The sequence below is a fragment of the Paroedura picta genome, chromosome 3 (assembly GCF_049243985.1).
Source record: "Paroedura picta isolate Pp20150507F chromosome 3, Ppicta_v3.0, whole genome shotgun sequence".
Taxonomy (NCBI): domain Eukaryota; kingdom Metazoa; phylum Chordata; class Lepidosauria; order Squamata; family Gekkonidae; genus Paroedura; species Paroedura picta.
This window is the reverse complement of record NC_135371.1, coordinates 1,925,671-1,949,762: the sequence shown is the minus strand read 5'-3', so window position 1 is coordinate 1,949,762 and position 24,092 is coordinate 1,925,671. Positions and strand designations below refer to the sequence as shown.

Below are 24,092 nucleotides of genomic sequence, written 5' to 3'. Positions count from 1 at the left end.
GGGGGGTCGTTCCAAATATTGCTGCCCTGCCTGAGAAGGCCTTTCTCAAGTTTCTCTCCAGCTGGGCTCAGCCAGCAGACGGGCCCAACGCCTGGCCGCAGCCCCGCTACAGAAGCCAGGCCAAGAAGGGGACCTCCGGGGCTGGGGGGCTGGGGGGGCGGGACGGAGGACCCTGGGGAGCTCTGGGCCTTGGGGAGTGGCCCGAGGGGCTGGCAGGGAGTGGGGCCAGCCGGCAGGAGTCCCAGTGGGGTTGGATGCCGGAGACCTTTTCGGGATGGGAAAGCTGGGCCGAGAGATGCTGGCCCCAGAGCTACCCGGGGCTTGAAGGTCCGGGCCATCCCTTTGCCTGGAGCTCAGCCGCAGACGGAGAGTCACAGCCCCCCAATGGCTCCGCTCAGGGGCTCAGGGGCGCCGTGTCCTGTGGGGGGGACCCTGGGCCCCTGCAGCCCCCCGCCCCCTGCGCCTCTCCAGGGCCAAAGCCCACACTGGGCTCCTCGGCTCTGGCGGGGGGGGGGCAGGATGGCAGAAGCGGCTCCCAGCTGCAGGAGGGATTCCCTGACTGATCCAGGCAGGCCGGAGAATCGGGCAACGGGGGGCTTTGGCCGGCCTCAGCCCGGGGCCTGGCGGAGGAGCTCCCTTTTGCAGGCCCCGTGGCCCCGATCCCCTCTGGGAGCTCCTTCCACCAGGGGGGGGGCCAGGCGGGCTTCCTCGGGGCCAGGGACCGCCAGGGGGCTGCAGCTTCCCGGGGCTTCCTGGGGCTTCCCCTGCCCGCCGTCCCCTGAAGAGTTAAAGGGGCGCGGCTGCTGCCCCGGAGGCGCCTGGGAGGAGGGGGCGGGGTGGGGGGGCAGCCAGAGCCGGCCTCCCCCCCCCCCCCCGACCATCTTCCAGTGGCGGCCTTGGCCCGAGCCGGTGAGTAGGGAGGGGAAGGGAGGGGAGGCCCTGCTATGCAATGCAGAAAATGATGCAATGCAGAAAATGATGCAATGCAACGCAATAATGCAATGCAATAATGCAATGCAATGCAAGCAAGCAAGGGGGCTTGTGGCTCTGCTGGCCAGGCATGCACGCCAAGGCCCCCCCCGGGTCCCATCCCCAGCATCTCCCGCGAGAAGGAGCCGGCCACGAGGTGGTGGGGAAAGAGCTGGGCCCAGACCCTGGCGAGCCGCTGCCGGCCGGAGTCAGCAATACTGGCCTTGCGGGCCGAGGAGTCGGTTTCGTGCGCCATAGGGATGCCAGCCTCCAGGGGAGACCGGGGGATCCCCCAAATTCTAGCTTCTCTCCAGGCGGCTGAGCTCAATTCCCCCGGAGAGAAGGGCTGTTTGGGAGGGGGGACTGCATGGCGTGACATTCCACCGAGGTCCTTCCCCCCCTCCAGATCTTGCCCACTCCCGGCTCCCACTCCGAAATCTCCAGGTATTTCCCAACCCAGAGCTGGCAACCCTAGTACTAAGGCAACTTCACGTCATAATTCACAAGAGAAGCCATTTTTCAGCATCAAAAGGGTTCCCCGCTCCGCCTCCGCCTGCAGCCGGGTGGGTGACTTTGGACCAGTTAGAGCTGTTCTCAAAAGAGCAGTTCTTCCAGAGCTCTCTCAGCCCCACCTGCCTTGCAGTAATGCAAGGTACCTCAAGTAATGGTGTTGGGGAATTTGGGAAGGCATTTTTTAGGGGGAGGGGTTTCCAGCTAAACTGAGCTGAACCCCCCACCCTTCGTCATTAACACGTGGAATTCACTGCTGCAGAAAGCGATGGTGGCTTAAGTCAGCTGGCAGGGGCTTATGGGAATTGTAGTCCATGGACATCTGGAGGACCACAGGTTGACTACCCCTGGCTTAAGTCATAGACACTCTCTGGCACGGATTGGACAAGCATTTAGAGCAAAGGTTGGTCAGTAGCTCTGAGCCAAAAGGTATAGATGGAAGACTCTGTCTTCTTGGGGCCTGGGGGGGGGGAGCCTGGGGGGTGGACTTCTGAAGTTCTGGGTCCACGGGTGGACCTCCTGAGGGCACCTGCTTTCGGCCACCATGTGACACCGTGTCTTTTCACTGGATGGGCCATTGGCCTGATCCAACAGGGCCTCCCTTGTGTTCTTACGTCTGGGGCAGAGATGCTCTGCTTTCTTGGGGCTTGGGGGGGGGGCAACAGTGGGAGGGCTCCTGGGTTTCGGCCACTGTGTGACACAGCGTGTTGGACCGGATTCGGGCCACTGGCCGGATCCAGCACGGCTGCTTTTATGTTCTCGTCATTGCAAATGGTGAAGGGAGACTATAAGTCAGGAGTAGTCAAACTGCGGTCCTCCAGATATTTGTGGACTACAATTCCCATGAGCCCCTGTCTGCATTTGCGGGCAGGGCCCCATGGGAATTGTAGTCCACGAACATCTGGAGGACCACAGGTTGACTACCCCTGCTATAAATAATATAAACAAACGAAATCTGGAAAGAGAGGGATGCTGAAGAGGCTGTCAAAGAAAACGGGGCTTCCGGCCCTCCTTCGTTCTCACCCTCCAGGCCACCGTGGGAAGACCCCTCCGACGCCTCCTGGGCCACCTCCTCTGGGTGGTGAAGGGACAGGAGCCGCCATGCAGCCCACTCAGGTAAGGGGGTGTCGTGGGAAAGAGAGGCAGCGGAAGGAAGGAAGGAAGGACAGGTCCTTTCTCTGTCGCAAGGCTCTGGGGATCGGGCCCCTTCCTCTGGGTTCTGGTCCTGCCCAAGGTCAACCCCCCTCCCCCACCAGTGGAGAGGCAGGGCAGGGAAGGGCAGGGGTCCCACCCACCCCCCGTCTGGAACTGGGGCTGGGGGTGGTGCAGCTTTGTAGCAATCCTCGACCACGGATTTCCCCACAGAAAATGATGGGTCCCTTTTCATGTGAACCTCTCTGGCTTTTGAGGGCCAGCCTGGTGTGGTGGTGGAAGGGCGGCAGGCTAATCTGGGGCACCGGGTGTGATTCCCCACTCCTCCACAAGCAGCCAGCCGGGTAACCTTGGGCTAGTTGCAGTTCTACCAAAGATGCTCCTTTAGCTCTCTGGGGCCCACCCACCCCACAGGGTGTGGAAGGTCATGGTGTTTCTAAGCTGCTTTAGGCCTCCTTCGGATAATGAAAAGCAGGGTATTAAAGAAAACCCCGCTCTCTTCCTCCTCCTCCTCCTCCTCCTCCTCTCCCTTCTCCTCCTAATGTGGCTCCTCCTTTAAAACATGACCCCCCCTCTTTCTCTGGCAGGGCAGGGCACAGAGGGGACAGGTGCTGTGGCTGCAGAGGTGTGTTTGCATCACCTGGTGAATCCCCAGAGGGAGGTTGTTCCAAAGTCTGGGGACCACCCCAGAAAAGGCCCTGCCACATTTAGCTGCTCCCAGCGCCTCCGAGCGGTGCCAGTTCCCAAGACTTTCTCCTTGAGGTCCCAGTGCTCAGCCAGCTCTGTGTTCATTGGCTCCCTTCATTTTGCCTCCCCCCCCCCCCCACGTGGATCAGCTTCCCGGTCCTGTAAAGAAATGCTTCCTTCTCCTTCTTTCCAGGGCTGGGTGTCCTTTGAGGAGGTAGCCGTGTATTTCACCCCGGAGGAGTGGGCCCTGCTGCTGCCCGCCCAGAGAGAGCTCTGCAAGGAAGTCATGCGGGAGAATTATGACACGGTGGCCTTTCTGGGTGAGGATTCCCTTCCCCTGGACTTTTTACTTTGTGCTTTGTGGAGAGAGTGGAAGGAAGTCCCTCATTCAGAAGGAAAGGGTCAGGCTGTCCGGCCTGGGCCCCATAGCTGGCCTCTGTCCCCCTCTGCAGTCCTTCCTGTGAGGCAGGAGGCCTTCTGCTCGCAGAGAGAGAAAGAGAGCAAGAGCGAGAGAGAGACCTAACTGTCTAACTGTAATAACAGGAAGTTCCTAATCTGAACATGCTCCTCCTTTGATGCCCCCTGTAGGATTTTTGTCATATCCATCTGAATGAGGCACATTCCAGATCCTGCCTATTCTAGCACTGTGCTTGATCTGCTGTGTGTCTCTGGCCAGACCAAATGTGCCCTCAAGAGGGATAATAATTCTGCTCTTTTTGCCCCTTACAAAACAGGAGCCAAACCTCCCCTGATATCTTGGCTGGAAGAGGAGGAGGAGGATGAAGGTAGCTGCTTAGGTCTGGTGTATGTTGCCTGCGCTTCCTTCTGAGGCCGGGTGGCTGGCCGTGGCCTTTTTTACCTTGACGCTTTTCCTCAAAACATTTTTAGAACCTCAGAAGAGTCCTGCTAGGTCAGACCAGGGAGGGAATCTTATCAAAATCCCTTTTAAGGCTGTTGATTCTTGTGGCTATCCCTCCACCCTCCGGCAATTAATTCCACATTTTTTTTCTTTTCTTTAAAAAAAATAATTTGATAATTTATTTAAAATACATTACATGTTACAAAATTACTATTATATTTTTTGAACTATTTTACATACAGAAGAAAAAAGAAAACATGACATACTTTGGCAGGGGGTTTCTGGAAAGAAGGGAGAGAGAGAAACTTGAGACTATTTTACATCCCCCAGACTGGCCAGCTGGGTGGCCTTGGGCTCGACACAGCAGTGAAAAACCTGTTCCCTCAGAGCTCCCTCAGCCTCACCCACCTCACAGGGTGCCTGTTGAAGGGGAGAGGAAAGGGAAGGCACTTGTAAGCCACTTTGAGACTCCTTCGGGTAGAGAAAGTGGCATATAAGAACCAACTCTTCTTCTTATAGATTTTTTCCCAAAATTTACATATACACTTTGTCAGTTTTCCATTCAGTTTTTACTGATCAGTATAATCTAAAACTGGGCTCCATTTTCTGCATTTTGATCTATTGGCTGTCTGTCGCATATTCAGTCATCGTCTGGCAGCCAATTCCACATTTCAATCCCTTTCTGTGTAAAGTAGTGTTTCCTGCTCTCTGCCCTGACCCTACTGCCCATCCCCTTCATCAGATGTCCTCGAGGTCTAGTATTTTGGCCGTAGGACTAGAACTCCAGACGCATTAATAGTAGCATAGTATGAACTGGGGGGGGGGGGGGAGGGAGGAATTAATAGATCCCCAGAATGTATTTAATAGTTATGGTGGCAAATCTTTGTTAATATTATGAATGATGGGGAGTTAATAGTTCTGCTATCTATCAAGTACTCTCCCAACGGGGACTCAAAGAAACTTACATTGTTCCCCTCCCAACGACCCTGTGAGGTAGGTTAGGCAGAATGTGTGTAATGGGCCCAAGTCCATGGCAGAGGGATCTGAACCTGCACTTCTGACGTCCTAGTTAGGGACGCTAGACTCCGGGTGAGTCCTGGAGACCCCACCGGAATTACAGCTCATCTCTAGGCAACAGAAATCCATGCCCTGCCCTGGAGGGGGGACTCTGTGGCATTAGGCCCCATTGAAGTCCCTCCCTTCCCCAAGGCCACCCTGACTTCCCTTCCACCTTGACTGACAGCGTCTCTCACCACCCTCATGAGACCCAAACTGTGGGTTACAGACATGAAGACAAAGACAGTCTGTAATTGGTCAAAGCTGGCTAAACAATAGAATGGGCCCTATAGTTCTACTGCAGAAAGCCCCATGGCACTGTCTTCTGGCGTGGAATACCTTTAAAGTAAGACAAATTAGAATTGTGCTAAGTAGCCAAGCAGCATCTCTGCCTGACTGCAAACCTACCGGGGGGGGGGGGGCTATTTTGGGGCAGCTCTTTTGACTTGCGGTTTGAGTCAAGGAAGGGCGGGTGCATACATAGGTGCTCCCACAAAATGCTGACCCCCCCTTTTCTCACCACAGGTGGCCTGTCAGTCAATACAGGCTCGGATTTGCCAGGGCCGGTCTCCCAAGCAAGAGTTTTCAAAGCATTTCCAGACAGCAAAGCTTTCCCATCTTGTATTTTCTGCCCCAGTTTAATGGAGTCCGTTTCATGGAAGATTTCTCTCTTTCAGCGCGGTGCGTGTGGGAGCCAGGAGATGAAACAGCAGAGCAGCCAGAAGTGAAGGAGAACCCAGCATGTTCTAATGTACTGAAGAAAGATGAGGGAGAAGAACAAGTCGGGAATAATTCCTGTTTCCTACAAGGTCCTGTCTCACAAGAAGCTGCACAACTCCAGGTCATCTACAGAGGGTGTGACACGAATGAGGCCACCACTGGCACAGAACAAGCTCATGAAAAATCAGGCAATCGTATTGATTGCAAGGCCAACAACAGAAAAAATGCATATGAATATTTGGAGCATGAAAAAGCTTCTGGGCAGAAGGATTACATTACTACTGATCAAGGAACCCACATAGGAAAGAAACCATATAAATGCCTGGAGTGTGGAAAATGCTTCAGCGGGAGAGGACAACTTAAAGTCCATCAAAGAGTTCACACGGGAGAAAAACCATATAAATGCCTGGAGTGTGGGAAAAGTTTCATTCGAAGGAAATATCTTACTGCCCATCGAAGAATTCACACAGGAGAAAGACCATATAAATGCCTGGAGTGTGGGAAAAGTTTCATTCAGAGGGGAGCTCACACTGCCCATCAAATAATTCACATAGGGGAGAAGAAACATAAATGCCCGGAGTGTGGAAAATGCTTCACTGAGAGGGGAGCTCTTACTGCCCATCGAAGAATTCACACAGGAGAAAAACCATATGAATGCCTGGAGTGTAGAAAATGCTTCAGTCGGAGAGGACAACTTAAATTCCATCAAAAAATTCACACAGGAGAAAGACCATATAAATGCCCGGAGTGTGGAAAATGCTTCAGTGAGAGAGCAAATCTTACTGTCCATCAAAGAATTCACACAGGAGAAAGACCATATAAATGCCCGGAGTGTGGAAAATGCTTCAGCGGGAGAGGAACTCTTACTGTCCATCAAAGAATTCACACAGGAGAAAGACCATATAAATGCCCGGAGTGTGGAAAATGCTTCAGCGGGAGAGGAACTCTTACTGTCCATCAAAGAATTCACACAGGAGAAAGACCATATAAATGCCTGGAGTGTGGGAAAACTTTCATTCAGAAGGGAGTTCTCACTATCCATCAAAGAATTCACACAGGGGAGATGCCATATGAATGCCCGGAGTGTGGAAAATGCTTCAGTGGGAGAGGACATATTACTGTCCATCAAAGAATTCACACAGGAGAAAGACCATATAAATGCCTGGAGTGTGGGAAAAGTTTCATTCAGAGGGGAGCTCTCACTGTCCATCAAAGAATTCACACAGGGGAGATGCCATATGAATGCCCGGAGTGTGGAAAATGCTTCAGCGGGAGAGGAACTCTTACTGTCCATCAAAGAATTCACACAGGAGAAAAACCATATAAATGCCTGGAGTGTGGGAAAAGTTTCATTCAGAAGGGAGTTCTCACTATCCATCAAAGAACTCACACAGGGGAGATGCCATATGAATGCCCGGAGTGTGGAAAATGCTTCAGTGGGAGAGGAGATCTTACTGCTCATAAGAGAATTCACACAGGAGAAAAACCATATAAATGCCTGGAGTGTGGGAAAAGTTTCATTCGGAGGAAATATCTTACTGCCCATCGAAGAATTCACACAGGAGAAAAACTATATAAATGCCTGGAGTGTGGGAAAAGTTTCGTTCAGAGGGGACATCTTACTTCCCATCAGAGAATTCACACAGGGGAGAAACCATATAAATGCCTGGAGTGTGGGAAAAGTTTCGTTCAGAGGGGACATCTTACTTCCCATCAGAGAATTCACACAGGGGAGAAACCATATAAATGCCCGGAGTGTGGAAAATGCTTCAATGAGATCGGATCTCTTACTGCTCATAGGAGAATTCACACAGGGGAGAAACCATATAAATGTTTGGCTTGTGGGAAAAGCTTCACTCAGAGTGGAAGCCTTGCTTCTCATCAGAGGATTCACAAGGAAGAAACCATATAGATGCTTGGAGTGTGGGGAAAGTTCCATTCAGCAGAGAAATCTTTCTTCCCCTAAAATATTTCTCACAGAAAAACAAACATGTAAATTCTTGGTATATGGGGAAAGCTTCATCCAGAGGGGGATTCCTACTTCCCGTCTAAAATGGGCATAGGACAGAAACTGTATCAATGCCTGGAGTATTGGGGGGGGAAAGCTTTTCTCCTAGTGGAAAGCTTGCATCCCATTAAAGAATTCACACTGGAAGCCGTGTGAGGAGAAAGCCAAGAGAGCTTGTAGGACGAATGCTTCATTGGGAGATGGAAGAACATTTAAAAGAGCACTGGGTGAAAGAGCAAGAGAATCCAGAGTTCCCCAGATAAGCGCAGGACAGTGAAAGAGTGGTCTTCTTTGCCTCATTGGAACACACGGGGCAGGACCGCTATTGCAGGAAGCCTGTAAGATTACAGGGGGGTTGGAGGGAGCCATCGGAGGGAGGCATGTTGTTATTGTTGTTATGTGCGAAGTCATGTCCGACCCTTTGCGACACCATGGACAATGATCCTCCAGGCCTTCCTGTCCTCTACCATTCCCCGGAGTCCATTTAATTTTGCACCTACTGCTTCAGTGACTCCATCCAACCACCTCATTCTCTGTCGTCCCCTTCTTCTTTTGCCCTCAATCGCTCCCAGCATTAGGCTCTTCTCCAGGGAGGCATGCCAGAGTCCAAATATTGCAATTACGACCTTTCTAAAAGGAAGCACAAGGAGAAACTTCTGGGCTTTAGAATACTGCCACACGGAGACATTTTCCCAGACAAAAGGGTCACCTATATGTGACTTGAATCATAGATATTTATGTTCACAGAATCACAGAATCCTAGAGTTGGAAGGGGCCATGCAGGCCATCTAGCCCAACCCCCTGCTCAACGCAGGATCAGCCCAGAGCATCCTAAAGCATCCAAGAAAAGTGTGTATCCAACCTTTGCTTGACGATTGCCATGCTGATTCAGGGTATTCTTAGATTGTTTCGTAACTTTTGTATCATTCAGCAAAAGTGCAGGACAGTTTTTGAGCTCCTGACTCTTCATCTTTGTAGCAGGAGAAAGTGCAGTTTTGACGCTCCTTTCATCTTGAAGGGTCAAGTTTAGTTTTCCCCCTCTGCTTTGAGGAATCAGTGGGTGCTCTCAAGATGTATATTTGGGGTACACCGGTTTGCTTTTCTTGCCCACCGCTTTGGTGACCAATTGTTTGATCTTGACGACAATCTTGGGTTAAAGACAGAAATATTTCTCTCTCTCCCTGCTGCGTTCTCTTCAAAAAGCGTCACGCAGAGCACCAAGTGAGGCTCCTGCTGTCAGCTTCCGCTAGGGAACCTTTTGGGCGAGACCTCTCCGTGCTCTTGTGGGGCTTACAATTTTTCCATTCGGCCAATGAACACCTGATCAGCTTTCAACTTCCATGTTTGTTAGCTAAGCTTGTGAAAGGTTCAGATCTGCCTTTATTGCTTACCCTCCCCCCTCCAAAAAATATTCTAGGATCAGTTGGCATCTGTGTATCCCTGTCAAATTCTTGCCTAATAAAGAATTAACTCTTTGAACGCCTAGAGCTGGTCGCGTTTCATTGAACTGTAAGAGCCTCCCCAAGAGTTTCTCCCACTGCTCCAATAGGAATCTGCCTGCATTGCAAGTGGAGCAAGAACATGTGGTGAAGGACACAGACCCTGAAATTGGATGCCCAATTGCTCTGTGTTGATTTGTGGTTCGGTATTGTGTGCAGTTTGGCCGAGAGATCCTAGGAGTCTCTGGCAGCTAGGCAAGGGATGTTCAGAGGCGATTTGTCGCAGCGTGCTTCTGCATCATGACCCTGGTGTTCCTTGAAGGTCTCCCATCCAAATATTAGTCAGGGTCAGCCCAGCTCAGCTTCCGAGACTGAGCTTGCCTTGGGCTATCCAGGTCAGGCTGCCTAATTGCTAACGGGTCACGTGGCCATAACCTGGGCGAGGGTCTTCCCATTCTCCCCTGGTTCTAGGACTCCATCCTTGATGGGTGGTTCTCACCGCTGGTGCTAGGGAGGCAGGCCTTAAATTTACTTCCTCTGCCTGTCTCCTTGGTAGAACCGCCCTCATCTTCAGTTTTTCTCCTGCCTGCAGGGAGTGCGGTTGTGTGAGCATTAGCTCTTCACCTTTTTTTTATAGAAGCTAGATTAAGACTGTTAGTTGGAATTTCTATACTAAAATCCTTCTACTTCTTCTTCCCTCTGTATCTTTCCCTGCCAGTTCATTCTCCAGGGGGGGAAAATGGGGGGGGTAGTTCATAGTTTATTAAGATTATTTAGTTATAAGCAAAGTTAATTAATAGTTAATGTTGCCAGGTTAGAGTTTAAAGTTAGATTGATAGGAAATGTACTTACTGTTCAGAATGGCAACAAGTGTTTTTCAAGGTGACTATTTGTTGGAGTCTGGTCTCCCAGGCACGCATGGAGCTGCCGGTGGAGCTACGGGCCCGGCAGATTGCGTTCCATCGGGAACCTTACTGACCGTGGCAGCCCGAGAAGCCTAGGAAGGCTACTTGCAAATCAGCCAAAAGGCTGCGTGGAGAGAAGTGTGACGGGGCTAGCAGAGGCGTTCTGCATGAACAAACAAGCTCCAATTCTGACTGCATCATGATTAGCTCTGCAGGGAGCCTTGGCCTCCAGGGCAGCCATGTGCGGAGCTCTGAGTTGCACCTGGGGGAAGGAGTCCCCCTAGTGGCTGAGTGCCAAAATGACAGCACGAGCTCTCTCATACCAGGTGAATCCCAAACCTCTGTTGGCTCTCTGGGACACCCACAGCCGGGCACTTCTTCTGGAGACAGACCTGCAAATGTGAGTGAAGGGCTGCCTGCTGGCATGTCCTCAGAAATGTTCAATTTTATGAAGTGTATGTTAAGAAACGAAATGAATTCGTTTTATCAGCAGAGGTCTGCTTTAAATGTGCCTTCTTTACCTTTGCCGCCTAGGATGCTGCATCCTCCTGTGAGCAGGTTCCTCAGTCCGTTCCCACCAAGGCGGCTAGAAAAATATGCTATAATTTACCTATGTCCTCAGGATCGTCTGTGAGCGATCCAGAAGGTGAGTTTTTGATGGATGAAGAACAGGGGACACAGGCGATGGAGGAAGATATTCAGGTCCCTGAGTCAACTCAGAGATTTTTTAAACAGGAGGATTTTCAAGATTTATTACAGAAATGTATTGTGGCTTTAGCCCTTATTCAGCCAGAGGCAGCTGAGGCACCGCCAGAAAAAGATATGAAGCCTAGAGTGAAAGGTAAGGAAGAATTTTTCCCTCCTGTGGAGGTCGTACAAAAGGTGTTTCCTATGCCTGAGTTTTTTGGGGAAAAAAAAAAAAGATTAAGGCAGAATGGCAAAAACCTATGGCTAACAAGCAATTTCCGGCATTTATTTTTTAAAAAATGTACAAACTCTCAGACTATGTGGAAGACTTTTACAGACATTTCTGGTCGATGCACCAGTCCCAGCCTTGCAGTCACAGGGTCTGGTTTCTCAGGATGGTGAGGGTCACCTTAGAGACCAGATGGATAAAAAGGCAGATTTTTCTCTCAAAAAGGCACATGAGGCTGTAGTATGGCCATTAGAGCCTCGTCCACAGCTTCCATAACGGCTAGGGCTTCGATAGTCTGGACTAGAAAGCTGGTAAGATTAATTCCTGAAGCAGACAAGAAGTCTACTGAAGGTGTATCACGACTGTTAAAGGCCGTTTGTTATTTAGCAGATGCTACTTTGGATGCAGTTATTTTTGCAGCCAGGGGACTTGCGTCCTTGGCAGCTGCTAGGCGTGGTCTTTGGCTGAGGGCCTGGCCTGCAGACAATCATTCCAATTCCATTGTTATTGCCTACCCCTTTCAGGGAGATAAATTGTTCGGGGATGCATTGAATAGAATTTTGATCGAAACCCGAGATAAAAAGCAAATGATGCCAAAGTTTGTTAGACGTGGTAATGATAGAAAGTTTCAAGGCTTTTCTTTCAGATCACAGAACACCTACCAAGATTTCGGGAGAACAGGAGAGGATCCTGGGGGAATAGTCGATATTCCCTTCGTAGGGGACGTTACTCCCGATATAGCAGACAAGGCTTCAACAGACAGGAGAAGCCGGACAGGGACTCCTCCCAGAATAAAGCATGACTCCCTAGAGGACGGGGAGATTCCGGTAGGGGGTCGTTTGTCATTGTTCCCTTACAGATGGTTGAAGCGCAGTCCGTCTAATGGGCTGCAGAGATAGTTCAGGTTGGTTACAAAATAGAATTTTTTGCAATTCACCCCAACAGGTTTCTGGTGTCCCCATTAAGCGCAAATCGGCTCAAGAGAGATGCTCTGCTAAAAGCAGTCCAACATCTACTAAACATAAGAGCAATAGAAATAGTTCCTGCAGAGGAACAGAGAAAAGGAGTATACTCAATTCTGTTTACAGTGCCAAAATCAAACGGGGATTGGCGTCCAATTCCATTTGTGGCATTACGCCAGTCAGGCGTGTTAATACGTCATTTTCGGACGACCTCTTGATCCGAGCGTCATCAGCTCAGGAATCAACATCACACACAGAGAGAGTGATTACCACTCTGAAGGAATTCGGATTTCTAGTCAATCTGGAAAAAGAGTTCCATGGTTCCTACCCAGTGCTTTGGAGCATCTGGGAGTTTTGTTGAACAGGAAAAAAGTAAAATTGGTTTTTGGATCAAATTGGATCAAAAAGACCAGAGATCTGGTGGGGGCTGTGATACGGGAAAAATCAACTTCACTTATGACACTGGCAAAACTCATGGGAGTTCTGGTAGCAAACACGGAAGCATTACAATGGGGGCATTTCCACCTGCGTCCTTTACAGTCCCTTCTAAGGCCATTTCAGGAGAAAATAACAGCCAAGTCAAACATCAGAGTCAGGTTAACTCCTGCCGTAAGGAGCAGCCTCTTGTGGTGGCTGAAGCCGGTGAATCTTGGTCAGGGACACTTTTTCGTGAACAAGAATTAGTCCTACTCACAGATGCCAGTCTGTCAGGGTGGGGAGCCACTCTGGAGACTTGGCATGTTCAAGGGAAATGGTCAGCACAAGAGAGGGAGTTTCCAATAAACCTATTGGAAATCAGAGCAATTCGACTGGCCTTGGTACACTTCCAAATCAAATTACAGCAAAAGCATGTCCTGGTAAGAACGGACAATGTTGCAGCCAAGGCTTATTTAAACAAGCAAGGGGGGACGAAATCTCCCTCACTTCACAAGGAAGCGTCACTGATTTTACAATGGGCAAAGAAGACTCAAAGGGATCCTGAATGTACAGGCCGACTGGCTCCGTAGACAGGAGATTTCCGAAGCAGAATGGTCCTTGAATCGGGGTGTATTCAAAATGATTGTGGATCACCTTGGCAATCCAGTGGTAGATCTATTGGCCAGTCAGGAGAAGGCGCTCTTACCTCGGTTTTTCACCAGGTTTGCTCAACGCAGAGCAGAACAGATAGATGCCCTGACGGCTCAGTGGCCGCAGGGTCTGTTATATGCATTTCCTCCAGTCCCAGTCATTCCCAAGGTGCTCAGAAAGGTCAGACAGCAAGGGGCACAGGGAATCCTGGTGGCTCCTTATTGGCCACGCAGACCATGGTTGGCAACAATCCTGCATCTAGCGGTGGGGAAACACCTGTCATTACCGGTAATGCCAGATCTCTTGACACAGGGGCCAGTCTGGCATTACGAGCCAGGCTGGCTACAGCTGACCGCGCGGAGACTGAACGGTCAGCTCTGCTAAAATGCAGCCTTAGTGAAAAGGTGACTAGCACCATACTGGCGGCCAGAAAACCTTCTACTGTTAGGATATATAATTATTCTTGGAAGGTATTTGTCAGGTGGTGCAGACAAAACAAAAACAGGACCCTTTAAAGCCTGGGTTATGGGTCGTACTGGAATTTGTACAAGAAGGATTGGATCAGGGTTTGAAAGCATCCACATTACGTAGACAGGGGGCAGCCTTGGCGACAGTTATTCCGAAGGTTCAAGGGTTTCCCTTAGCCAAGCATCCTCACGTTACGAGGTTTCTGAGGGGAGCCACGGTAGTTTCTCCCCCAGCCGTGCATCGTTTCCCAACTGGGAGCCTGAGTGTGGTACTATCAGCGTTGCTGAGACAACCTTTTGAACCTTTACAGGATATTTCATTGAGACATTTGCGACTCAAGGTTATTTTCTTAGTTGCAGTAACGTCTGCTAGACGAATTTCAGAATTAGGAGCTTTATCCATTAGGAAAGATCTTTGTGGGTTCCACAAAGATAAGGTGGTTTTGTGGACAGATCCTATATTTAGGCCCAAGGTGGAATCTAGATTCCACAGGATGCGGGAAATCAATTTGCCTACATTCTTTCCTGACCCTAAACATCCTAAAGAAGTTTTGTGGCATAGATGAGATGTACGAAGGGCCCTCAAGGCATTCCTTATACGTACGGAGCCATTTAGGAGATCAGAGTCAATGTCCATAAGCATTTCTCCGCCTAATAAAGGAGAAAGGATGTCTGCTGTGGCTATCGGAAAGTGTCTCAGGGATTGTATTGCTGAAGCATACAGTTCATTGGGTAGGCCTGTGCCCTCTGGCATTACAGCGCATTCAGTTAGGGGGGCGGCAACAAATGCTGCCATGATAAATTCTGCCTCTGTAGAACAGATCTGCAAGCGGCTACCTGGTCTTCCGTTTCCACCTTTATTAGGCACTATAAGCTTAGTGGTTACAGCGCAGCGGAGGCAGCCTTTGGCAGAAGTGTTCTTTTGCAAGGCTTAGATTCAGGCGACACAATCCCGCCCGGGACAAAGGAAGCTCTTGCATATCCCATCAAGGATGGAGTCCTCGAACCAGGGGAGAAGGCCTATTGGCACTTACCGTGAAGGGTACTTCTCCCTGGGTTCTAGGACTCCATCCAGCCCTACCTGGGCGTCGTCTGAAATGTAGTCCTGTTATAGTCATTATGGGACAGGAAAAGGGGGAATACTGGAATTTAGTTGTTCGGAACTGTTTGTTCTGCTTCCTCTTCCACTATTTCATGTTCTTATTATAAAAAAAAAAGAAAAAGAAAAATTATTACAGAGAGTTATGGTTACGGTAGTTTGGAGTATTGTTTCTCTGAGCTTTGGAAGGATCACAACTGAAGATGAGGGCGGATCTACCAGGGAGACAGGGAGAGGAAGTAAATTTAAGGCCTGCCTCCCTAGCACCAGCGGTGAGAACCACCCATCAAGGAGGGAGTCCTAGAACCCAGGGAGAAGTACCCTTCAGGGTAAGTGCCATTGGGCATTCCCTTGGTTTTGGGCTCAGCAGCTCCCATCGTCAGCCGGACTACCGAGGTCAATTTTGAGGCACCAGCCCTATTTTCCAGGTTCACAAAAACACCATTTAGGGCCTGGATGTTGTCGTTCCCTTTGTGTCTCCTGCGACATTCCCCACAATCCTCCAGAAGATGCTGGTCAATTCTGAGGCCTCTAACCTGAGTTTCTGAGGAGTCAAGCTTATCACAAGACAAACAAGCAGAGGGTGCCTTTTATGTATACAGACTGATTTATTTAAAACGTTTTAGTATCGCCTTTCCATTCAAATGGGCGTCCCCAAGGCACCCAACATGAAGAAACACTTGGACGTGGAAACATTTCAAAAGACGTAAAACAACTCCAGTAAAATATGTTGTTATCTATAGAAAAGCCCACCCCCAACGCAAGGCAGGGTGTTAACCACAGCTACTGGGGGCATGACAGAAACCTTCGCTCATTGGGGAAGTGGACAAGAGACAGTTGCCAGATGAATCTCGCCTGGGGGGGTCGTTCCAAATATTGCTGCCCTGCCTGAGAAGGCCTTTCTCAAGTTTCTCTCCAGCTGGGCTCAGCCAGCAGACGGGCCCAAGGCCTGGCCACAGCCCCGCTACAGAAGCCAGGCCAAGAAGGGGACCTCCGGGGCTGGGGGGCTGGGGGGGCGGGACGGAAGACCCTGGGGAGCTCTGGGCCTTGGGGAGTGGCCCGAGGGGCTGGCAGGGAGTGGGGCCAGCCGGCAGGAGTCCCAGTGGGGTTGGGTGCCGGAGACCTTTTCGGGGTGGGAAAGCTGGGCCGAGATGTGCTGGCCCCAACTTAAAGTCCATCAAAGAGTTCACACGGGAGAAAAACCACATAAATGCCTGGAGTGTGGGAAAAGTTTCATTCGAAGGAAATATCTTACTGCCCATCGAAGAATTCACACAGGAGAAAGACCATATAAATGCCTGGAGTGTGGAAAATGCTTCAGCGGGAGAGGAGCTCTTACTGCCCATCAAAGAATTCACACGGGAGAAAAACCATATAAATGCCTGGAGTGTGGGAAAAGTTTCATTCGGAGGGGAGATCTTACTTCCCATCAGAGAATTCACACAGGGGAGAAACCATATAAATGCCCGGAGTGTGGAAAATGCTTCAGTGGGAGAGGACATCTTACTGCCCATCGAAGAATTCACACAGGAGAAAGACCATATAAATGCCTGGAGTGTGGGAAAAGTTTCATTCAGTGGGGAGATCTTACGTTCCATCAGAGAATTCACACCGGGGAGAAACCATATAAATGCCTGGAGTGTGGAAAATGCTTCAGCAGGAGAGGAACTCTTACTGTCCATCAAAGAATTCACACAGGAGAAAGACCATATAAATGCCTGGAGTGTGGGGAAAGTTTCATTGGAAGGAAATATCTTACTGCCCATCGAAGAATTCACACAGGAGAAAAACTATATAAATGTCTGGAGTGTGGGAAAAGTTTCATTCAGAGGGGACATCTTACTTCCCATCAGAGAATTCATACAGGGGAGAAACCATATAAATGCCCGGAGTGTGGAAAATGCTTCAGCGGGAGAGGAACTCTTTGTTGTTGTTGTTATGTGCGAAGTCGTGTCCGACCCATCGCGACCCCATGGACAATGATCCTCCAGGCCTTCCTGTCCTCTACCATTCCCCGGAGTCCATTTAAGTTTGCACTGACTGCTTCAGTGACTCCATCCAGCCACCTCATTCTCTGTCGTCCCCTTCTTCTTTTGCCCTCGATCGCTCCCAGCATTAGGCTCTTCTCCAGGGAGTCCTTCCTTCTCATGAGGTGGCCAAAGTATTTGAGTTTCATCTTCAGGATCTGGCCTTCTAAAGAGCAGTCAGGGTTGATCTCCTCTAGGACTGACCGGTTTGTTCGCCTTGCAGTCCAAGGGACTCGCAAGAGTCTTCTCCAGCACCAGAGTTCAAAAGCCTCAATTCTTTGACGCTCGGCTTTCCTTATGGTCCAACTTTCACAGCCATACATTGCAACTGGGAAGACCATAGCCTTGACTAAACGCACTTTTGTTGGCAGAGTGATGTCTCTGCTTTTTAGGATGCTGTCTAGATTTGCCATAGCTTTCCTCCCCAGGAGCAAGCGTCTTTTAATTTCTTTGCTGCAGTCCCCATCTGCAGTGATCTTAGAGCCCAGGAAAATAAAATCTGTCACTACCTCCATTTCTTCCCCATCTATTTGCCAGGAATTGAGAGGGCCGGATGCCATGATCTTTGTTTTCTTGATGTTGAGTTTTAAGCCAACTTTTGCACTCTCCTCCTTCACCCGCATCAACAGGCTCTTTAGTTCCTCTTCACTTTCTGCCATTAGAGTGGTATCATCTGCATATCTGAGGTTGTTGATATTTCTCCCTGCAATCTTGATCCCAATTTGTGACTCCTCTAATCCCGCATTTCTCATGATGTGCTCTGCATACAAGTTAAATAGGCAAGGTGACAGTATACAGCCTTGCCGAACTCCTTTCTCAATTTTGAACCAGTCAGTGATTCCATGTTCAGTTCTCACTGTTGCTTCTTGACCTGCATATAAATTTCTCAAGAGACAAATAAGATGCTCTGGTATTCCCATCTCTTTAAGAACTTGCCACAATTTGTTGTGCTCCACACAATCAAAGGCTTTAGCATAGTCAATGAAGCAGAAGTAGACGTTCTTCTGGTACTCCCTAGCTTTCTCCATGATCCAGCGTATGTTGGCAATTTGATCTCTAGTTCCTCTGCCTCTTCGAAATCCTGCCTGAACTTCTGGAAGTTCTCGGTCCACATATTGCTGGAGCCTAGCTTGTAGGATTTTGAGCATAACTTTGCTAGCATGAGAAATTAGTGCAATGGTGCGGTAGTTTGAACATTCTTTGGCATTGCCCTTCTTTGGGATTGGAATGTAAACTGACCTTTTCCAATCCTGTGGCCATTGTTGAGTTTTCCAAATTTGCTGGCATATTGAGTGTAGCACTTTTACTGCATCGTCCTTTAAGATTTTGAATAGTTCAACTGGAATGCTGTCACCACCACTAGCTTTATTGTTGCTCAGACTTCCTAAGGCCCATTTGACTTCACATTCCAGGATGTCTGGCTCCAGGTCAGTAACTACCCCACTGTGGTCATCAGGGATGTTAAGCTCACTCTTGTATAGTTGTTCTGTATAATTTTGCCACCTTTGTTTAATCTCTTCTGCTTCTGTGAGGTCCCTACCATTTTCGTCCCTTATCATACCCAACTTTGCATGAAACGTTCTCTTCATATCTCCAATTTTCTTGAAAAGATCTCTGGTCCTCCCTATTCTATTGTTTTCTTCTATTTGTTTGCACTGTTCATTTAAGAAGGCATTCTTATCTCTTCTGGCTTTTCTCTGGAATTCTGCATTCAATTGGGTGTATCTTTCTCTTTCTCCCTTGCCTTTCACTTCCCTTCTCTCCTTAGCTATTTGTAAAGCTTCCTCAGACAGCCATTTTGATTTCTTGCATTTCTTTTTCTTTGGGATGGTTTTAGTTGCTACCTCTTTTACAATGTCGCGAACCTCCGTCCATAGTTCTTCAGGCACTCTGTCTATCAGATCTAATTCCTTAAATCTATTTGTCACCTCTACTGTGTATTCGTCGGGGATATGATTTAGTTCATACCTGAGTGGCCTAGTGCTTTTCCCTACTTTCTTCAATTTAAGCCTAAATTTTGCAACAAGAAGCTCATGATCTGAACCACAATCAGCTCCTGGTCTTGTTTTTATTGACTGGATAGAACTTTTCCATCTTTGGCTGCAGAGCACATAGTCAATCTGATTTCTGTGTTGACCGTCTGGTGATGTCCATGTGTAGAGTCGTCTCTTGGGTTGTTGGAAAAGAGTGTTTGCTATGACCATTGTATTCTCTTGACAAAATTCTACCAGCCTGTGCCCTGCTTCATTTTGTACTCCAAGGCCAAACTTGCCTGTTATCCCGGTTATCTTTTGGCTTCCTACTTTAGCATTCCAATCCCCCATGATGATAAGCACATCATTTTTTGGCGTTGCTTCTAGAAGGTGTTGTAGGGCTTCATAGAACTGATCAACTTCATCCTCTTCAGCAGCAGTGGTTGGGGCATAGACCTGGATCACTGTGATGTTGAATGGTTTGCCTTGGATTCGAACTGAGATCATTCTGTCATTTTGGGGATTGTATCCCAAGACTGCTTTTCCTACTCTCTTATTGATTATGAAGGCTACTCCATTTCTTCTGCGAGATTCTTGTCCACAGTAGTATACCTGATGGTCATCTGAATTAAATTCACCCATTCCTGTCCATTTTAGTTCACTGATTCCTAAAATGTCGATGTTCAGTCTTGTCATTTCTTGTTTGACCACGTCCAGCTTGCCTTGATTCATGGATCTGACGTTCCAGGTTCCTATGGAATAAAAATCTTTACAGCATCGGACTGTCTTTTCGCTACCAGTTACTTCCACAACTGAGCGTCCTTTCGGCTTTGGCCCAGCCGCTTCATTCATTCTGGCGCTACTCGTACTAGCCGTCTGCTCATCCCCAGTAGCATATTGGACACCTTCCGACCTGAGGGGCTCATCTTCCGGCGTCATATCGTTATGCCTATTGGAACTGTCCATAGAGTTTTCATGGCAAAGATACTGGAGTGGTTTGCCATTTCCTTCTCCAGTGGATCACCTTTTGTCAGAGCTCTCAGCTATGACCTGTCCGTCTTGGGTGACCCTGCACGGTATAGCTCATAGCTTCACTGAACTACGCAAGCCCCCTTGCCACAACAAGGCAGCGATCCTTGAAGGGGGCAGCGATCCTTGAAGGGGGAGGAGGAACTCTTACTGTCCATCAAAGAATTCACACAGGAGAAAGACCATATAAATGCCTGGAGTGTGGGAAAAGTTTCACTGGAAGGAAATATCTTACTGCCCATCGAAGAATTCACACAGGAGAAAAACTATATAAATGCCTGGAATGTGGGAAAAGTTTCATTCAGAGGGGAATTCTTACTTCCCATCAGAGAATTCACACAGGGGAGAAACCATATAAATGCCCGGAGTGTGGAAAATGCTTCAGTTGGAGAGGACAACTTAAAGTCCATCAAAAAATTCACACAGGAGAAAGACCATATGAATGCCCGGAGTGTGAAAAATGCTTCAGTGGGAGAGGACAACTTAAAGTCCATCATAAAATTCACACAGGAGAAAGACCATATGAATGCCTGGAGTGTGGAAAATGCTTCAGTGGGAGAGGACAACTTAAAGTCCATCAAAAAATTCACACAGGAGAAAGACCATATGAATGCCTGGAGTGTGGAAAATGCTTCAGTTGGAGACGACAACTTAAAGTCCATCAAAAAATTCACACAGGAGAAAGACCATATGAATGCCCGGAGTGTGGAAAATGCTTCAGTGGGAAAGGACAACTTAAAGTCCATCAAAAAATTCACACAGGAGAAAGACCATATGAATGCCCAGAGTGTGGAAAATGCTTCAGTGGGAGAGGACAACTTAAAGTCCATCAAAAAATTCACACAGGAGAAAGACCATATGAATGCCTGGAGTGTGGGAAAAGTTTCATTCAGAAGGGAGTTCTCACTGCCCATCAAAGAATTCACACAGGAGAAAGACCATATGAATGCCCAGAGTGTGGAAAATGCTTCAGTGGGAGAGGACAACTTAAAGTCCATCAAAGAATTCACACAGGAGAAAGACCATATAAATGCCTTGAGTGTGGGAAAAGTTTCATTCAGAAGGGAGTTCTCACTGCCCATCAAAGAATTCACACAGGAGAAAGACCATATAAATGTCTTGAGTGTGGGAAAAGTTTCATTCAGAAGGGAGTTCTCACTATCCATCAAAGAATTCACACAGGGGAGATGCCATATGAATGCCCGGAGTGTGGAAAATGCTTCAGCGGGAGAGAAACTCTTACTGTCCATCAAAGAATTCACACAGGAGAAAGACCATATGAATGCCTGGAGTGTAGAAAATGCTTCAGTGGGAGAGGACAACTTAAAGTCCATCAAAGAATTCACACAGGAGAAAGACCATATGAATGCCTGGAGTGTAGAAAATGCTTCAGTCGGGGAGGACAACTTAAAGTCCATCAAAGAATTCACACAGGGGAGAAGCCATATAAATGTTTGGCTTGTGGGAAAAGCTTCACTCAGAGTGGAAGCCTTGCTTCTCATCAAAGGATTCACAAGGAAGAAACCATATAGATGCTTGGAGTGTGGGGAAAGTTCCATTCAGCAGAGAAATCTTTCTTCCCCTAAAATATTTCTCACAGAAAAACAAACATGTAAATTCTTGGTATATGGGGAAAGCTTCATCCAGAGGGGGATTCCTACTTCCCGTCTAAAATGGGCATAGGTCAGAAACTGTATGAATGCCTGGAGTATTGGGGTGGAAAGCTTTTCTCCTAGTGGAAAGCTTGCATCCCATTAAAGAATTCCCACTGGAAACCATGTGAGGAGAAAGCCAAGAGAGCTTGTAGGACGAATGTTTCATTGGGAGATGGAAGAACATTTAAAAGAGCACAGGGTGAAAGAGCAAGAGAATCCGGAGTTCCCCAGGTAAGCGCAGGACAGTGAAAAAGTGGTCTTCTTTGCCTCATTGGAACACACGGGGCAGGACCGCTATTGCAGGAAGCCTGTAAGATTACAGGGGGGTTGGAGGGAGCCTTCGGAGGGGGGCATGCCAGAGTCCGAATATTGCAATTTCGACCTTTCTAGAAGGAAGCACAAGGAGAAACCTCTGGGCTTTAGAATACTGCCACACAGAGACATTTTCCCAGACAGAAGGGTCACCTATATGTGACTTGAATCATAGATATTTATGTTCACAGAATCACAGAATCCTAGAGTTGGAAGGGGCCATGCAGGCCATCTAGCCCAACCCCCTGCTCAACGCAGGATCAGCCCAGAGCATCCTAAAGCATCCAAGAAAAGTGTGCATCCAACCTTTGCTTGACGACTGCCATGCTGATTCAGGGTATTCTTATATTGTTTCGTAACTTTTGTATCGTTCAGAAAAAGTGCAGGACAGTTTTTGAGCTCCTGACTCCTCATCTTTGTAGCAGGAGAAAGTGCAGTTTTGACGCTCCTTTCATCTTGAAGGGTCAAGTTTAGTTTTTTTCCTCTGCTCTGAGGAATCAGTGGGTGCTCTGAAGATGTATATTTGGGGTACACCGGTTTGCTTTTCTTGCCCACCGCTTTGGTGACCAATTGTTTGATCTTGACGACAATCTTGGGTTAAAGACAGAAATATTTCTCTCTCTCCGTGCTGCGTTCTCTTCAAAAAGCGTCACGCAGAGCACCAAGTGAGGCTCCTGCTGTCAGCTTCCGTTAGGGAACCTTTTGGTCGAGATCTCTCCGTGCTCTTGTGGGGCTTACAATTTTTCCATTCGGCCAATGAACACCTGATCAGCTTTCAACTTCCATGTTTGTTAGCTAAGCTTGTGAAAGGTTCAGATCTGCCTTTATTGCTTACCCTCCCCCCTCCAAAAAATATTCTAGGATCAGTTGGCATCTGTGTATCCCTGTCAAATTCTTGCCTAATAAAGAATTAACTCTTTGAACGCCTAGAGCTGGTCGCGTTTCATTGAACTGTAAGAGCCTCCCCAAGAGTTTCTCCCACTGCTCCAATAGGAATCTGCCTGCATTGCAAGTGGAGCAAGAACATGTGGTGAAGGACACAGACCCTGAAATTGGATGCCCAATTGCTCTGTGTTGATTTGTGGTTCGGTATTGTGTGCAGTTTGGCCGAGAGATCCTAGGAGTCTCTGGCAGCTAGGCAAGGGATGTTCAGAGGCGATTTGTCGCAGCGTGCTTCTGCATCATGACCCTGGTGTTCCTTGAAGGTCTCCCATCCAAATATTAGCCAGGGTCAGCCCAGCTCAGCTTCCGAGACTGAGCTTGCCTTGGGCTATCCAGGTCAGGCTGCCTAATTGCTAACGGGTCACGTGGCCAGAACCTGGGCGAGGGTCTTCCCATTCCCTTGGTTTTGGGCTCAGCAGCTCCCATCGTCAGCCGGACTACCGAGGTCAATTTTGAGGCGCCAGCCATATTTTCCAGGTTCAAAAAAACGCCATTTAGGGCCTGGATGTTCTCGTTCCCTTTGTGTCTCCTGCGACATTCCCCACAATACTCCAGAAGACGCTGGTCAATTCTGAGGCCTCTAACCTGAGTTTCTGAGGAGTCAAGCTTATCACAAGACAAACAAGCAGAGGGTGCCTTTTATTTATAGAGACTGATTTATTTAAAACGTTTTAGTATCGCCTTTCCATTCAAATGGGCGTCCCCAAGGCACCCTACATGAAGAAACACTTGGACGTGAAAACATTTCAAAAGACGTAAAACAATTCCAGTAAAATATGTTGTTATCTATAGAAAAGCCCACCCCCAACGCAAGGAAGGGTGTTAACCACAGCTACTGGGGGCATGACAGAAACCTTCGCTCATTGGGGAAGTGGACAAGAGACAGTTGCCAGATGAATCTCGCTCGGGGGGGGGGGGGGTCGTTCCAAATATTGCTGCCCTGCCTGAGAAGACCTTTCTCAAGCTTCTGTCCAGCTGGGCTCAGCCGGCAGACGGGCCCAACGCCTGGCCGCAGCCCCGCTACAGAAGCCAGGCCAAGAAGGGGACCTCCGGGGCTGGGGGGCTGGGGGGGCGGGACGGAGGACCCTGGGGAGCTCTGGGCCTTGGGGAGTGGCCCGAGGGGCTGGCAGGGAGTGGGGCCAGCCGGCAGGAGTCCCAGTGGGGTTGGATGCCGGAGACCTTTTCGGGGTGGGAAAGCTGGGCCGAGATGTGCTGGCCCCAGAGCTACCCGGGGCTTGAAGGTCAAGGCCATCCCTTTGCCTGGAGCTCAGCCGCAGACGGAGAGTCACAGCCCCCCAATGGCTCCGCTCAGGGGCTCAGGGGCGCCGTGTCCTGTG

The 24,092-nt window shown here is 48.9% G+C and overlaps 1 protein-coding gene across 1 annotated transcript; it reads left to right on the top strand.

Annotated features, from left to right (window-relative positions):
• Positions 1-1,950: 1,950 nt before the first annotated feature.
• On the top strand, positions 1,951-22,740 carry LOC143833814 (uncharacterized). Its single transcript, XM_077330040.1, is given in 8 exon segments — positions 1,951-2,595; positions 3,512-3,638; positions 5,911-7,852; positions 7,854-8,010; positions 10,840-10,951; positions 15,892-16,985; positions 19,909-21,362; positions 21,364-22,740. Coding segments are annotated over 8 exon segments (5,199 nt in total). The 5' UTR covers positions 1,951-2,448; the 3' UTR covers positions 21,530-22,740.
• Positions 22,741-24,092: the final 1,352 nt, after the last annotated feature.